Source organism: Triticum dicoccoides, chromosome 7A (assembly GCF_002162155.2).
Source record: "Triticum dicoccoides isolate Atlit2015 ecotype Zavitan chromosome 7A, WEW_v2.0, whole genome shotgun sequence".
In the NCBI taxonomy this organism is placed as follows: Eukaryota; Viridiplantae; Streptophyta; class Magnoliopsida; order Poales; family Poaceae; genus Triticum; species Triticum dicoccoides.
Genome location: NC_041392.1, coordinates 148,093,022 through 148,109,371, shown reverse-complemented (window position 1 = coordinate 148,109,371; position 16,350 = coordinate 148,093,022). Strand labels below are relative to the sequence as shown.

The 16,350-nt window shown below is 49.8% G+C and overlaps 2 protein-coding genes across 2 annotated transcripts in view; both read right to left on the bottom strand.

The window, feature by feature from the left end:
• Positions 1 to 8,582, bottom strand: part of LOC119334504 (probable aldo-keto reductase 1) — a 14,710-nt gene extending 6,128 nt beyond the window's left edge. The window contains exons 1-6 of the mRNA XM_037607064.1: positions 8,523 to 8,582; positions 8,267 to 8,434; positions 7,980 to 8,189; positions 7,687 to 7,859; positions 7,493 to 7,589; positions 7,260 to 7,413 (exon numbers count right to left, since the gene is read on the bottom strand). Of these exons, the coding sequence (XP_037462961.1) occupies positions 7,260 to 7,413; positions 7,493 to 7,589; positions 7,687 to 7,859; positions 7,980 to 8,189; positions 8,267 to 8,434; positions 8,523 to 8,582 (862 nt within the window). The remainder of the gene's footprint in view (positions 1 to 7,259; positions 7,414 to 7,492; positions 7,590 to 7,686; positions 7,860 to 7,979; positions 8,190 to 8,266; positions 8,435 to 8,522) is intronic.
• Positions 8,583 to 12,390: 3,808 nt separating this feature from the next.
• Positions 12,391 to 14,319, bottom strand: LOC119333308 (probable aldo-keto reductase 1). The gene is made up of 7 exons (XM_037606243.1): positions 14,155 to 14,319; positions 13,904 to 14,071; positions 13,616 to 13,816; positions 13,309 to 13,481; positions 13,109 to 13,205; positions 12,864 to 13,017; positions 12,391 to 12,566 (listed from the first exon to the last, which is right to left on the bottom strand). Exons 1-7 carry the CDS (start codon positions 14,317 to 14,319, stop codon positions 12,391 to 12,393), a joined length of 1,134 nt encoding a protein of 377 aa, XP_037462140.1.
• Between the last annotated feature and the right edge of the window lie 2,031 nt (positions 14,320 to 16,350).

Here is a 16,350-nt window from a genome sequence, read left to right as displayed (position 1 = left end):
CTTAGGCGAGTGCCTGACTGCAACTAAGTCTCTAAGTGGGAGAACTTAGGCGAGTACTGGACTGCAGCTAAGCCCCCGAGTGGGAGGTTTGCTCTCCACTCGGTAGGATTTTTTCAAACTTAGGCGAGTGTCTGACTGCAGCTAAGTCTCTTAGTGGGAGAACTTAGGCGAGGACTGGACTGCAGCTAAGCCCCCGAGTGGGAGGATTGCTCTCCACTCGGTAGGATTTTTTAAACTTAGGCGAGTGTCTGACTGCAGCTAAGTCTCTTAGTGGGAGAACTTAGGCGAGTACTGGACTGCAGCTAAGCCCCCGAGTGGGAGGATTGCTCTCCACTCGGTAGGATTTCGTATGCAAACAAGAATGACAGCAATTATTGGGACGCTCTTGTCTTTGGTAGGAATGAACTGCAGAAATTTTTTCTTATTACATCTCGTCCAAGGGAGAACTCAAGTGTGAAAGGGGTGGAGTAGTTCCGCATTCCAAGCTCGTGGCTCGTCGATCTGGTGATCAACATTGTAGAGGTGATATGCTCCATTGTGGAGGACTCTGGTGACGATGAAGGGGCCTTCCCAAGTAGGAGCAAGTTTGTGTGGTTTCTGTTGATCCATTCGGAGGACCAAATCTCCTTCCTGGAAGGCTCGGCTCTTCACATTTCTGGCATGGAATCGACGCAAGTCTTGCTGATAGATGGTTGATCTGACCATAGCCATTTCCCTCTCCTCCTCTAGGAGGTCGACTGCGTCTTGCCGGGCTTGCTCTGCTTCGTCTTCGTTATAAAGCTCGACTCTGGGGGCGTTGTGAAGTAGATCACTCGGCAGGACGGCTTCGGCTCCATAGACCAGAAAAAATGGCGTTCTTCCGGTCGATCGGTTCAGGGTGGTCCTCAGCCCCCACAAAACCGACGGAAGTTCGTCGACCCAAGCGCCTGCTGCGTGCTTGAGATCACGCATCAATCGAGGCTTCAATCCTTTGAGAATCAGACCATTTGCTCTTTCAGCTTGTCCATTCGACTGAGGATGCGCGACCGACACGTAGTCGACTCGCGTGCCTTGAGAGGCGCAAAAAGCTCTGAACTTGTCTGAATCGAAGTTTGACCCATTGTCGGTGATGATGCTATGCGGGACCCCATATCTGAACGTCAGCCCTCTGACGAAACTGATAGCAGTGCAAGCATCGAGATTCTTGATAGGCTTGGCTTCAATCCATTTGGTGAACTTGTCGACTGCCACAAGCACATGCGTGAATCCGCTCCTGCCTGTTCTCAGTGGACCGACCATGTCCAGTCCCCAGACAGCAAAGGGCCAGACGAGTGGAATGGTCTTCAGGGCTGATGCAGGCTTGTGTGACATGTTGGAGTAGAACTGGCACCCTCCACACTTGTCGACTATCTCTTTTGCCATCTCATTTGCTCTAGGCCAGTAAAATCCCGCTCGGTATGCTTTAGCCACAATGGCCCGAGAGGACGCATGGTGACCACAGGTCCCCGAGTGGATATCATCAAGGATTATCCGACCCTCTTCTGGTGTTATGCACTTCTGACCAATTCCAGTCGCGCTTTCTCTATACAACTGCCCCTTTATGACTGTGAAGGCCTTGGATCGGCGGACGATCTGTCGAGCCTCTTCCTCGTCCTCTGGGAGTTCTTTCCTTAGGATATATGCGATGTACGGTATCGTCCAGTCGGGAGTGATTGCCAAGACTTCCATGATTAGGTCGACCACAACAGGAACTTCGACTTCAGTCGGATCTGTGGCACTTTTCGGCTGCGGGGCTTCTTCTGTAAAAGGATCTTCTTGGACCGATGGCGAGTGAATGTGCTCCAGAAACACGTTGCTGGGAATGGCTTCTCTCTTGGAGCCTATCTTTGCCAAATCGTCAGCTGCCTGATTTTTCAGTCGGGGGATGTGATGAAGCTCCAACCCCTCGAATTTCTTTTCTAGCTTTCTCACTGCATTGCAATAACCAGTCATAGCCGGACTTCTGACGTCCCACTCCTTCATCACCTGATTAACCACCAAATCTGAGTCGCCATAGACCATGAGGCGACGGACGCTGAGTGAAATGGCCATGCGCAACCCGTACAAAAGTGCTTCATATTCTGCTTCATTATTGGAGGAATCAAAGTGAATCTGGAGAACATATCTGAGTTTATCTCCTCGGGGGGAGACTAGAACTACCCCAGCACCGGAACCATTCAGCATCTTAGATCCATCGAAGAACATGGTCCAGTGCTCCGAGTGAACTTGAGTCGGAAGTTGCTGTTCAATCCACTCGGCGATGAAATCTGCGATTGCTTGGGACTTGATAGCCTTCTTTGCTTCAAACTTGATATCTAATGGAAGGAGTTCAATCGCCCACTTGGCCACTCGACCAGTTGCATCTCTGTTATGCAGAATCTCTGACAATGGGGCGTCGCTGATGACTGTAATGGAGTGGTCAGAGAAGTAATGTGCAACCTTCTTCGTGGTCATGTAAATCTCATATACAAGCTTCTGATAGTGAGGGTATCTTTGTTTTGAAGGGGTCAAAACTTCAGATAGATAATAGACTGGGCACTGAACTCTGAAGGCCTTTCCTTCTTCTTCCCGCTCGACCGTAAGTACTGTACTGACAACTTGTCCTGTGGCTGCAATGTAAAGCAGTAGAGGCTCTTTGCTGATTGAGGCAGCAAGCACCGGCTGGGTGGAGAGCAGAGCTTTGAGCTCTGCAAATGCTGCGTCAGCTTCTGGAGTCCACTCGAACTTGTCAGACTTCTTCATCAGTCGGTAAAGAGGCAACGCCTTTTCACCGAGACGAGAAATGAATCGACTTAGAGCGGCCAAGCAGCTTGTAAGCTTTTGGACATCGTGCACGCGTACAGGACGCTTTATCCGGAGTATGGTGCCAACTTTTTCAGGATTGGCATCGATCCCCCGTTCGGAAACGAGAAAACCGAGTAACTTTCCACCTGGAACTCCGAACGTGCACTTTGATGGATTGAGCTTGATATCATACCTCCTGAGGTTGGCAAAGGTTTCAGCAAGGTCAGCCCGCAGGTCGGAACCTTTCCGTGACTTGACCACAATATTATCCATGTATGCCTCCACATTCCGACTGATTTGAGTGAGTAGACACTTTTGAATCATTCTCATGAATGTGGCTCCGGCGTTCTTGAGGCCGAACGGCATGGTGACGTAACAGAAGCATCCGAATGGAGTGATGAAAGCTGTTTTGATCTCGTCGGGTCCATACAGACGGATCTGATGGTACCCGGAATAGGCTTCTAGAAAAGACAATCTCTCGCACCCCGCAGTCGAGTCGATTATTTGGTCGATGCGAGGGAGAGGAAAATGATCTTTCGGGCAGGCCCGATTGATATGTTTGAAATCAATGCACATGCGAAGTGACTTGTCCTTCTTGGGGACCATGACGACATTGGCGAGCCACTCGGAGTGGTAGATCTCTCGGATGAACTCCGCTGCTAAGAGCCGAGCTACCTCCTCGCCAATGGCTTGCTTCTTCTGGACGGCATACCGTCGAAGATGTTCCTTCACAGGCTTGAATTTTGGGTCGACTCGTAGACGGTGCTCAGCCAGCCCTCTGGGAACTCCAGGCATGTCAGAGGGCTTCCATGCGAAGATGTCCCAGTTCTCATGGAGGAGCTGGACGAGCGCTTCTTCCTATTTGGAGTCGAGCGTCGTTGAGATGTGGGTCGGGGCAGCATCGGGGTCGGTCGGGTGAATGTGGACTGGCTTTGTTTCACCGGACGACTGAAAAGCTGATTCTAAAGTGGGCTTCCTGGCTCGTAGCAATTCACTCGGATCGGCAGTCTTTTGGTACTCTTGTAGCTCGACCACTGCCATCTGAGCATCAGCGATCTTTGAGCCTTTCTGAAAACACTCTTCTGCTTTCTTTCGGTTGCCTGTAACAGTGATTACACCTCTGGGGCCGGGCATCTTCAACTTGAGATACACGTAGCATGGTCGAGCCATGAAGCGTGCATAAGCTGGCCGGCCCAGAATAGCATGATAAGCACTTTGGAAGTCCACAACCTCAAATGTCAACTTTTCCCTGCGGTAATTCTTTGAGTCACCGAAAACCACGTCGAGAGCAATCTAGCCGAGTGACTCGGCTTTCTTTCCAGGAATGACTCCATGGAAGCTCATGTTGCTGGCGCTGAGCCTGGACATCGGAATGCCCATCCCTTTTAATGTTTCGGCGTACAGTATGTTCAGGCCACTGCCACCATCCATCAGGACTTTGGTCAGTCGAGTGCCTTCGACAATTGGATCGACCACCAAAGCTTGCCTCCCAGGGATGGCAATGTGCATAGGGCGATCAGACTGGTCGAATGTGATGGCGGTCTGAGACCACTTCAGATAACTGGGTGTTGCCGGAGCAACCATATTCACCTCACGGTTAATGACTTTCAGTCGACTTTTGCTTTCGACATCAGCAAAAATCATCAGGGTGGAATTGACTTGGGGGTATCCATCGTCACTGTCTTCCTTGTCCTCGACTCTGTCCGACTCTTTTTCCTTATCCTTGGACTGTTTGCCTTGAAACTGCTGGATTAGGAGCCGACACTGTCGAGTGGCATGCTTTGGGTAAATAAAATTACCCTCCTCATCTTTCTTGGTGTGGATGTGACATGGCAGATCCAAAACATCTTTTCTATCTTGATCCTTAACTTTCTTGGGCTTCCAGGGGCCTTTGGGTTTTCCCTTGAAATTTCCCTGGGTTGCGGCCAGGGCCTCCCCAGGGGCGGCCGGCTCGGCCTTCCGCTTCTGCTTCCGACTGGAATTGCCTCCGGTTTCCTGGGCGACTGCTTTCTGCTTGCCACTCCGGAGTCGATCTTCATCTTCTCCGTTAGCGTATTTGGTGGCAATTTCCATCATCCGATTCAGGGACATTTCTCCGGTCCAACCGAACTTCAGGTTCAACTCCCTGTTCTTGACGCCTTCTTTAAAGGCACAAACTACTTGGTGATCCGGTACGTTCTCAACTGTGTGATGCAAAGTGATTCACCTCTGGATGTAATCCCTCAGAGTTTCACTCGGCTTCTGCACGCAAGACCGCAATTCTGTAAGGCCTGCGGGTCGCTTGCATGTTCCCTCAAAGGTTGTGACAAACACTCGAGAGAGATCCTTCCAAGTGTAGATGCTGCTGGGTGCTAACTGATTTAGCCACGCTCTGGCCGAGCCCTCTAACAGGAGAGGCAAATGCTTCATAGCCACCTCATCATTGCCACCGCCAATCTGTACAGCCACTCGGTAATCTTCGAGCCAAGTGTCAGGCTTAGACTCACCGGTGAACTTGCTGACTCCAGTCGCCAACCGAAAGTTGGGAGGAATCACCGCGGCCCTTATGGCTCGACTGAAACACTCTGGCCCTGAAACACGTATTCTGCTGCTGGCGGGCGCATCTCTGTTCTGGCCTTCCCGATGAGCCCTGTTCCTGTCAACCAAGCCTTGAACGAGGACAGATCTCGCGTCAAAGCCTGGGTCCCTGGGGTCGACGGGAATCCTCTGCCCAACGCTATGAGGGCGCCTGTCATCTCGATGTCGAGGCGCATATGGCCCACTCCTCGGGGGAGGGGTTGGCACTCGACGTCGATCATCACGATCGGATCGGTGATCATACTGCTCATTCCTTCTGTACTGATCATGCCGGTCGCCACGTCCCTCACGCCTCGGGGGCGACCGCGGGCTGTGAGCCGACTGGACTGTATCTGTTGCAATGGATCGACTGTGGATCCTATTCCACGACTGAGAAACAGAGGAATTCTGGTTTCCCGCCGCCCGGAGCAACGCTCTGATCTGTAACAAGCCCCTACCAGCCTCCGACTGGGAGGGCTGAATCGATTCTGCTATACGGGCCGCGGCGGCCAAATTCTGAACTGGAGTTCGGTATACCTGCATCGGCGGGAAGAGCTGGCGCCGACTAGACTCGGGAGCCCGCTGACGCGCTTGCTCGTCGAGTGCTCGCTGGAGATTCTCCAGTCGAGTGCGCTCGGCCAAATTAGCCAAGCGCGCGTCCTCCAAGGCTCAGGCCTCGGGGGACTCTCCGACGATAGGAGTGCGGAGTGCGTCCGTGTTCCGGTGGCGAAGCTCCTCTCGCTGTAATGACGTGAGAGGTTCGGGGAGATACTCATCGTGGGGACGCGACGGGTCGCCCCCACCCGCGCATCCATCAGCGCGAGGGAAACCGGGAGGACTGTGTGTTCCATCGACCGCCAGGATCTCAGCCGCTGGTCGCTGCTGTCGCACTCGGATGCGGTCTCCGCGGAGCCAGTCGAACAGGCCGCAGAGGGATTCGTCGGGCTCGATTGCCGCGACTTGCGGGGCGGCCGACTGGCGAGCCACGGCGTGCCTCACCCACCTCTGAAGTCTCGACCGACCGGAGCGCTTGCGCCGGTGGGAGACAGAGCGGGGAGACGATACGGGGGCCGACCGATACTGGGTCGACGGCTGCCGCAGGAGGACGCCACGAACGCATGCGTGGAAATGCGTCGCACCGCGGACGGGGAGCGCGTCGACGTCGAGTGGCGCCTCCTGAAGCCAGGCGGAGTCGTCGGCGATGAACGTGAACGCGCCGAGGCGGATCTCGCCGGCCCTCCACCAAAACTCCGCACGAAACCATGATCAAAGGGATCGGAAAATCGCAACTTCTCCAATCAGGCGCTAAGATTCCCGCCCCACGGTGGGCGCCAACTGTCGTGGTTCTAACTCTGACAGTGATGTAGGGGGGTATGTATGGAGAGGCTAGATATCAGCTATTGGGAAGTTGTAAACACACCAAGATGTACGAGTTCAGGCCCTTAGCAGAGGAAGTAACAGCCCTATGTCTCGGTGCCCGAAGGCGGTCGACTGGATTACTGGCGTGTGAATAACAGGGGTGCGAACCCTTCATACTGAGGAGGGGGTGACTTATATAGAGTTCGCCGGCCCTCTCCTGCCCTCAGTAATGCAGGGTTTAAGGTACATTTAAGGTTGGGCGTTACTGGTAGCGCCCCTAATAGAGTGCTACAATGACCATAAGGACTACTTAATAGCCGACCGTTTGCCTGCGGAGTGACTTCAGATCTCCTGGCAGTCGAGTGGTTGGCTTCACGGTCGAGTGGTAGCTTCTTGGTCGAGTGTCTTGAACCCGTCGAGTGAGATACCTTCAAGTCGATTGAAAGGTGACTTCTTCTAGGGATGTCCTTGGGTAGGGCTCTTTGGATGGGTCCGTGCCCCTACCCTAGGTACATAGTTTCATCAGGGACTGCAACATTTACCTGGTATGGGAACCACATCATCTCCTTGATGCAGCACCCAAGCTAAAGCTAGCTGAGCAGGGCTGCACTGGTGCTTCCTGGCTAGTTCTTCCATTTTCAGATAGAGATGCTTGTTCTTCTCCAGGTTTTCTGCTGAAAACCGTGGGTGCCTTTTCTGTGAGAAAGATACAGCAAAGCCTAAGTAACTGAAAAGAACTGACTGCTGCAAATGAAGCATTTGACTGTCTCGGTACCAGATTGGATTCATCAGACACTTGCTCCGTGACTCCTCTTCCGCCGAAGAACCCGCGGCCGATCGGGCTGTAAGGAACAATTCCAATCCCCAGTTCCCTGGTGTCCATAGATAAAAGCAGAAGAATCACTTTGGACTGCCCGTTATGCATGGTGATCTCACAAGTATGTATAATTTGCAATGCAGAAAATAAACCTGCAGAGCGGCACAATCTCGGGCTCGATGTCACGAGCCCAGAGAGACCACTCCATCTGCACCGCGGAGACCGGGTGCACGGCGTGAGCACGCCTGATGGTGTCGGGGCTCGCCTCCGACAGCCCAATGTACCTGACCTTCCCCTCCTCCACCAGCTTCTTGAGCTCCCCGATCTGCAGAAGAAGCACGTCTCAGCACAGGAATTACAGTGAGCAACCGCAACAGTGAAAACACTCATGCATTGTATACACAGTTATTAACAGGATGAAGGGACTGATGAGGAGAGAGGAGACCGTGTCCTCGATGGGGGTGGCGGTGTCGACCCGGTGCTGGTAGTAGAGGTCGATGTAGTCGACGCCGAGGCGGCGCAGGCTGGCCTCGCAGCAGGCGCGCACGTACTCCGGCCGGCCGCACACGGCGCCCCTGCCCTCGTCGTACGCGTACTGCTGGATCCCGAACTTGGTGGCCACCTGCACCTGCTCCCTCGGCAGCTGCTTCAGCGCCTGTGGTGCACAGAGACAGACACACGCTTGGCTAGTCTGCATTCTGCAAAGGAGGTAAATCAGTGAGCAGAGCAGACCTTGCCGAGGAGCGTCTCGTTGGTGTGGGGGCCGTAGAAGTCGGAGGTGTCGAAGAAGGTGACGCCGCGGCGGAAGGCGTGGGCCACTACGGCGGCGCCGGCGGCGTCGCTGAGCGGGGCGCTGTAGGAGCCCGTCAGGCCCATGCAACCGAACCCAAGCTTAGACACCTGCCTCGTCGTTGGGTTGTTAGTTAGATTCTGTGCCCAACAAGAAGAGAAGATGATTAATGGATGGAGAGGGCAAGGGAGAAACCACCTCCAGGCCCTGGGCGCCGAGCCTGACGCGAGGAACCAGTGGCAGTGGGGTTTCCTCCATGGCGCAGCAAGGACCGTCGACGAGCAAGTCAACGGGGCGGAGACGGAAGCGCCGTGCTGAATATTGCCGGAACTTGCAGGGCAGTAGCAGCAGTGAGCAGTGACTCGGGTGGCCAACTGAGCGTATGTGCAAGGTAGCAAGCTTCGAGCATTTTATAGTACTTCCTCCGTGCACTCCTCACTATGCATAGGTAGCAAGACGTTTTGGATATTTTAATACTCCCTCCGTTCCAAAATTCTTGTCTTACATTTGTCTAAATATGAATGTATCAAGTCATGTTTTAGTATAGATATATCCATATCTAGACAAATCTAAGACAAGAATTTTGGGACGGAGGGAGTATGAACTACACACGAATTAAATTGAGTGAATAAATACATTAAAACGTGTCCATATACACTGGATTTAGAATAAAAGTTAAAAACATCTTACAATAATGAACGGAGGGAGTATATACTATAGTGGCTCTCACTAACTTGGGTAGTGCGAAAGCCAGAGGAAACAATCCACTTTTGGGGCCATATCCTTTCCTTTTTCATATCTATACCTAATCTATATCTATATCTATATTTTTTTTGCGATGTATCTATATCTATATCTAACCTATATCTATATCAACCTATATCTATATCTGACTATCTGTGTCTATATTTATTTATATATCATAAATTTTCGTCCATCGCATGAGTAGGATTTTCTTCATATGTTGCCAACAACTGTATTTTATAAGCCTTGCCGATGCCTCCTTTGCCCATAGCTTTCCTGGGGTGGTCATAAATTGTATCAGCATGTACCAGCGATGCTTTGTTCTATGGGCCGCGTGATGATTTTATGACCCAAAGCCAGCCCATGCAGGTGCAACTCATGTGTTGCTTTACGGGTACGACAACTCATGTGTTGAATTTCATATATATCGCTTTATGTCGTACATTTCAATAACCTAGTTATTAGAACATTTCAATTACCAAATCACTTTGTTACCATATGCATTTCAATATCGGATGCTTCACTATCAGATCAAATTGACAACATATGAATTGCAGTACCAAATGCATTTTAATTACCATACCACTTTCAGTACCATATTCATTTCGATAACAGGCACATGTTTCAATTTCAATACCACTTAAAAAAAATATTTCAATAAAATTCAGTACCACATCCATTTCAGTACAGATGATAAATTTCAGTATAGTATGCAGTTCGATACCAGAGGCATTACAATAACAGATCACTTTGTTACCAGGTGCATTTCAATACCATATGCTTCAGTATCAGATCACTTTCTTAGCATTTGCATTTCAACGCCAGATGCATTTCAGTTAGTAGGCCACTTGTTTTGAAATACCATAACCACTTTCAGTACCACATCCATTTCAATACCATTCATCTATCAGATTATTTTAGAAAATATATTGTTGCTATTTTTCTAGATATTTAAAATATATATATATATATATATAACATATATTTCAAAACATTGATTTTAATTATTTTAATATAGTTTTTAATTAATGTGATACAGAAATATGAAACTAAAATTTCAGTCGCAACTGTTAATGTGAAACTGAAATAGTGAAATTTAAATCACTTTGAAATGTATTCAAAGTTGAGCTTGTTCAAAAGGTCTTGTCACCAGGAATTCAAATATATATAATATAAAAAATGAATTTTGGTTTGGAAGCTATGAATGATTTAAAATATCACTTGAAAATAAAAGCGTTGTTTTATGTATGGGGAGAGGAAGAATAGAAAGCATGCATGCAACTTCCTTGCCTACACCTCTCTTTCCAAACGTGGATCCTCATCTAATTGTTTTCCCCTCCCCGTGTTGGATTTCTTCACACGGGCAGCAAGGTGGAGAGACGAGAAGGAATTAGGGAAACTCGAACGTGGATCACCGGGCGGTTTGGGCATTTTTCGCCATTCAGCAACGGTTATCAAAATCGTTCGGCCTGGATGTCTGAATTCCCGCAAACTAGCATCAAACCTGGGGAGGTTTGGAGGAGTCCGGACGTTCGTCGTGTCGTACTCCGACACCGCCTACCCACCAAAATAGCCCACCTAGAGCCCTTTTTTCGCACCCCCTGGTGCTTCTTATCCGCACCCTCGGGGACCGACGCTGCCGCTGTACCACCCCGGCCACCGCCAATGCCTTGTCGGACCTCCCCCGCTCCAACCTGACACTTGACACTTGATGATTATTATAACTTTTTTTTAGAGAAAACGCAAGAAGAGCTTGCATTTCATTGCTTTGGAAAGAAAGGAAGCTTCGGTTACAATCCTCCTAGGAGGGAATTACAGTGCCTGGGGGCATATCAGTGCATGTCCCAGGTTTGCGGCAAGATGGCACGAAGCCCTAGGGCGCCGGCTCTGGCCCAGAGGGCGGCCTCGTCTTTGATCTTCGTGAGCAGGTCGGACGTCGAGGGCTGGCCTCTGTTGAAGACGCAGTCGTTGCGGTGCTTCCATATCATCCATGGGATGAGGAGGGTCGCGGAGGCGAGGCCCTTGCGCATGGGCATTGGGGTGTCATGTCGCGTCGTGCGCCACCAGTCGTTGAGGGAGATCTCTCTGTCGGGCGGGGCGCAGGGGAGTCTGAGCCAGTGCAGTACCTCATGCCAGATTTGCCTGGCGAAGGGGCAGGCGAGGGTGAGGTGGTGCATGGTCTCGGGGGCCTGGTCGCAGAGAAGGCATCGTGCGGGGTGCTGCAGGCCGCGGCGGGCGAGGCGGTCGGCTGTCCAACACCGGTCCAGGCGGGCGAGCCAGTGGAAGAAACGGACGCGCGGGGGTGCCCAGTTCTTCCAGGTGAGCTTCCATGATTATTATAACTAACATTGTTTGGCGCTGGATTATTCTTGCAGCGGGGGAGACAGAGCTGGCCAAAGTCACCAAGCATGAGATTAAAAAGGCTGAAATGAATGTGAGAAAAAGTATGATCACACGCAGAGCTTCAGTATATAGAGTTGATGCAAAGTCTGGTGTACCATGCTCCTGCTCTTTCTGTGAAGTATTGGTTGCCTGGAAAGCAGCCAAAAGGCCTTCAAAGGCATTCACATGGAGTTACACCTATCGCTTTGGATTGTTAGAGCTCCTCTTTGGCTCTTAACCAACTCGGTTATCATCTACCATAATCAACATTGGTGTTGTCACCGGGGCTACTGCTTATGCAGTGCATGCGCCTTTGTGTAAGTTCAGTTATGAAGGAATACGTGAAATGAAATTTCGGTCGAATGTTGCTGGGCTGGAATTATCTGTCTCTGAAAGCTAATGGGAGAGAGCCTGGAGTATGTGGAGTTGACTGCATCAGATGTGCATCACGCTTGAGTTCGTGACATTAAACCTGATAAGATCTTGTGATTTCGTGGTTACTGTCTATGCTGTGCACATTCCACATCCAGAAATGTTTGGCAAAACCATGGACCTCCACGGATCTCTATGTTTGTTCCGGATATCTGCCGCTATGCCGGTTTGTTCAGACGCCGCCATTTTATCCATTCAACTTTAAACAATCTACCCCACCCGTAAATTCAGGTGCTGCTATTCTATCTGCTCAATCTTTCTTTTGTAACGTTCAGTCTTTATCAAATGTTTCAAATATTCTCACCCAAGATGGATGGGTACGGCAAATCACATCTTACAGTCTCTGTCCTCTTTTACGTGTGCAGACAGAAATTTACATACTTCTTATTTGCAGTACATTAGTATTTTGTATGGTAGATTCACAAGGTACAAGCTGCACATTCAGCACAACATCAGATATCATGGCACGGTTGTTTCGTTCTCACTTGTCACTGTTTTGGTTGTTGTTCTACTTCTTTGGTGTGTCTGCATGGTTCCAGTTGGCATGGGCAAAGGAAGTATAACTCCTTCCACCGGCCACATCTTCTTCACGTATCTGGCTGCTAATTTCTTTCAGGTCATCTTCTGTGAGCTTTATCTTTAAGGAGTCAATGTTGGAGTCCAGATTCTTGATCTTGGTTGTCCCTGAGAAATTACAGAGCATATTTGTCAGTTATCAAATGCCAATCTACTGGAAAAATGAGCTTGATTACTGATGCACTGGTTTGGATCTTGGAAGCGACAACAAACGCAAGAGTTTTCTTTGTGGATAAATTAGGCCATTTTCGGAGGCGTCAAAATTGTTCATGGTTCAAAATCAACACCACGGCACAAACTGTAGAGCAAACAACCACAATGATATGTTCGCCTGCCTTGTTTCACGGCCAAATAAAGCTGGATAAGTTTCTCAAAGAGGAAACTGCACCAATACACAACATTTACCTGGTATGGGAACCACATCACCCCCTTGATGCAGAACCCAAGTTAAAGCTAGCTGAGCAGGACTGCACTGGTGCTTCCTAGCCAGTTCCTCCATCTTCAGATAAAGATGCTTGTTCTTCTCCAGATTTTCTGCTGAAAACCGTGGGTGCCCTTTCTGCGAAAAAGATACATCAAAGGGTTGAAGCAAGCCCAAGCAACTGGAAATAATTGACTACTGCAGATGAAGCAACTGACTGTCTCGGTACCAGATTGGATTCATCAGAGACTTGTTCCGTGACTCCTCTTCCGCCGAAGAACCCGCGGCCGATCGGGCTGTAAGGAACAATTCCAATCCCCAGTTCTCTGGGGTCCACAGACAAAGCAGAAGAATCAGTTCCTTTATTACATGATCAGTAACTCGGGACTATCTATTATGAAAGTGGAATTTGTGATGAAGGAAATTCGCCTGCAGAGCGGCACAATGTCGGGCTCGATGTCGCGAGCCCACAGCGACCACTCCATCTGCACCGCGGAGATCGGGTGCACGGCATGAGCACGCCTGATGGTGTCGGGGCTCGCCTCCGACAGCCCAATGTACCTGACCTTCCCCTCCTCCACCAGCTTCTTGAGCTCACCTATCTGCAGAAGAAGCACGTCTCAGCATAGCAATTGCAGTGAGCAACCACACCAGCGAAAACACTCATGCATTGTACAGTTATTAACAGGATGAAGGGACTGATGAGGAGACAGGATGAGGGGACTGATCAAGAGACCGTGTCCTCGATGCGGGTGGTGGTGTCGATCCGGTGCTGGTAGTAGAGGTCGATGTAGTCGATGCCGAGGCGGTGCAGGCTGGCCTCGCAGGCTTCGCGCACATACTCCGGCCGGCCGCACAAGCTGGTGCCCCCGGCCTGCAGCTGGATCCCGAACTTGGTGGCCACCTGCACCTGCTCCCTCGGCAGCTGCTTCAGCGCCTGTTCAAGACTTGCCCTTAGTCAGTTAAGTCCCTCTCCTTTACAAAGGAAAAAATCAATGAAGCGACGGGCACGAAGAGACCATACCTTGCCGAGGAGTACCTCGTTGGCGTGGGGCCCGTAGAAGTCGGAGGTGTCGAAGAAGGTGACGCCGCGGCGGAAGGCGTGCGCGATGACGGCGGCGCCGGCGTCGTCGTCGAGCGGGGAGTTGTACGAGCCCGTCAGGCCCATGCACCCCAGCCCCAGCTTAGACACCTTTGTTACGTTGTTGGATCGTTCGGTTCAGTACGTGCTGGCGAGACCGACAAGAGGAGAAGATGACTGATCGGCAGACTCACCTCCAGTCCCTGGGCGCCGAGACCGACGCGAGGAATCACTGGGGTTCTCTCTCCATCGCGCCGACGAGCGAGCTCACTGGCGGGGACGACATAAACGGATGAGCAGTCGTGAATATTGCCGGAACTTGCAGGAGCGAGTGAGTAGACGAGTGGTTCGGTGAGCATAGATGGTTAGCTAAACTTCCGAGTGTTTTATAGAGGGCTCGTCAACTTGGATACGAAGTACTCCCTCCACGTTTAAAAACAGTCCTATACGTTTTTATCAACCCAGATGATGTAAAGTTTGATCAAGTTTATACACAAAATTATCAACAACGTGAACCCGGTCTAATTTCCTTAATAAGAAACTCTCCAAACATCATTATATGCGTTTTTGTTTATAATATTATTTGTTTATACTAAAAAAAAAACTCCATACCATATTATCTGCTTATTACTTACTGCAACTAGCAAAGCTAGCGAGATTGATAACCTCACTAGGACCGTTGGTGGCACATGCAAGTTTTTTTTTTATTATTGCAACACTACTTGAAGAAGACTTAGGTGCTGCCTGTTGATACTTTGGTTCTCAAATGAAAGAAAAGTTACCGCTTGCTACAAACTCTTACTATTCAAATCACAACAACCGGCTACCAATTAAATTTTGGAGTTGGCAAATAACCTCCTTTCCATTGCCTGTCGGGTATGTAACTTAATTACTTAAATACTCTTAGGTGATGTTATGCTCTTTTTTTTTGGAGAGAAACAACAGGACTGTGCCACGTATTTTTATTGATTTTCAGATAATAAAAAGTACAAAAGAGAAGTCTTGAAACCAAAGACTGCAAAACTAAAACAAAACGACAACAAAGAAACAAAGGAAGGAGCTATAGAGGCAGAAGTTACAACAACCATGTAAACGGCTGTGGCCTGAATATCCGTTTCGTTCGTCCGTTTACACGGAATGACATGTCGCGGTTGCTAATACGTTTTTGAATGCCATTCCTAGCATCCGTGGCACGTATTGGCTTGTGTTAATAAAAAGTCATCTTCTCTCCGTACTCTTTGAACGACATGTTGCTGCGGGGAGGGAGAGGAAAGACGTGGGTGCTCACGGCGCGTCGAATGAAGGGATCGGCTGCTTGGGGGAGGCTCTGGAGTCGTCGGGTTGGCGGTCGCGATCTCCGGCGCCCGAGCTTGAAGACGACGACAGTGAGGACGTTTGAGGGCGTCCAGCGGTGCGTGGCTCGACGTAGAGGACGAGGGCGTCGAGGCGAAGCTCATGGGCATGTCGAGGGGACGAGGGGGAGGCGGTGGGTACGGCAACGACGATGTCACGTTTATGGTGGTCTCGGCCATGGCGGGGATCGAACGAGGAGGAGCCAGGGGGAGCGGTGGGGGACGTCTGCTCGATCCAGACGTCTTCCGCGAGCTTGTCCTGCTCACCAGCGCAGCAGGGAGGCAGGGAGGTGGTGTGGCGTGCGGGCGGGCGTGCGCTGTCTCGCCTCTGTCAGTAGGCAAAGGTTGAAGACGACTGGCAAGTGAAGGTGGGCTGGGCCAGGCAAGTTTCCTTTCCTTCTGCCTTTCTCTTTTATTTTACTATTTTCTAATTTTTTCTCTTATGTTTTGATTTAGTAGAAATACTAAATCATTTTTCTTGCTTCTCAAAATTATTTTGTGGACTAGTGGAATAATCCCAAAGCCCCGCGATAAATTTCATAATTATTGGAGCATTTAAAATATTTATAGCATTTAATTGCCCCAATAATACAATATGAGTTAATTTAAAAATCCAGAAATGTTCTAGAAATGTGTGCATCATTTTTGGCAGAAGTTTTCACCCATTTCAAAAATGATGAACTTTTCTGAAGGGCATTTTCGGTTCATTCAGTTGAACCTAGTTGGAAAATTATCTGCTAGGGTTTTGATCATCCCCATTTCAACATTCATTTGAATTTCAACATGATGCACGCATGATTATGCAATGACAAGCAATGACTAAGCTAGGACGATAGGTTAGTGCTCAGCCGTATTTGGTTCTGATTTGGATCGTTAGATGTCATTTTTTGACGGCTGAGATGTTTTGTTACTGCACCGTGTGGTGCTGCTTTTATATAGGTAGAAGTTCCACTGTTTTCTATGTTTAGTGATTTTCATCAGTGAAGCTGCTCAGGTTTGACTCGAGCTAAAGAATAACCCCTGGTGCAAACGATGATG

What these genes read in the sequence shown, in the direction of transcription:
- LOC119333308 (XM_037606243.1), bottom strand. Translation starts at nt 14,319, where the DNA reads ATGCTCACCGAACCACTCGTCTACTCACTCGCTCCTGCAAGTTCCGGC. An exon ending in TCGGCGCCCAGGGACTGGAG is followed by an intron (nt 14,072 to 14,154) that starts GTGAGTCTGCCG and finishes AACGTAACAAAG; the next exon opens with GTGTCTAAGCTGGGGCTGGG. An exon ending in TCTCTGATGAATCCAATCTG is followed by an intron (nt 13,018 to 13,108) that starts GTACCGAGACAG and finishes TCTTTTTCGCAG; the next exon opens with AAAGGGCACCCACGGTTTTC.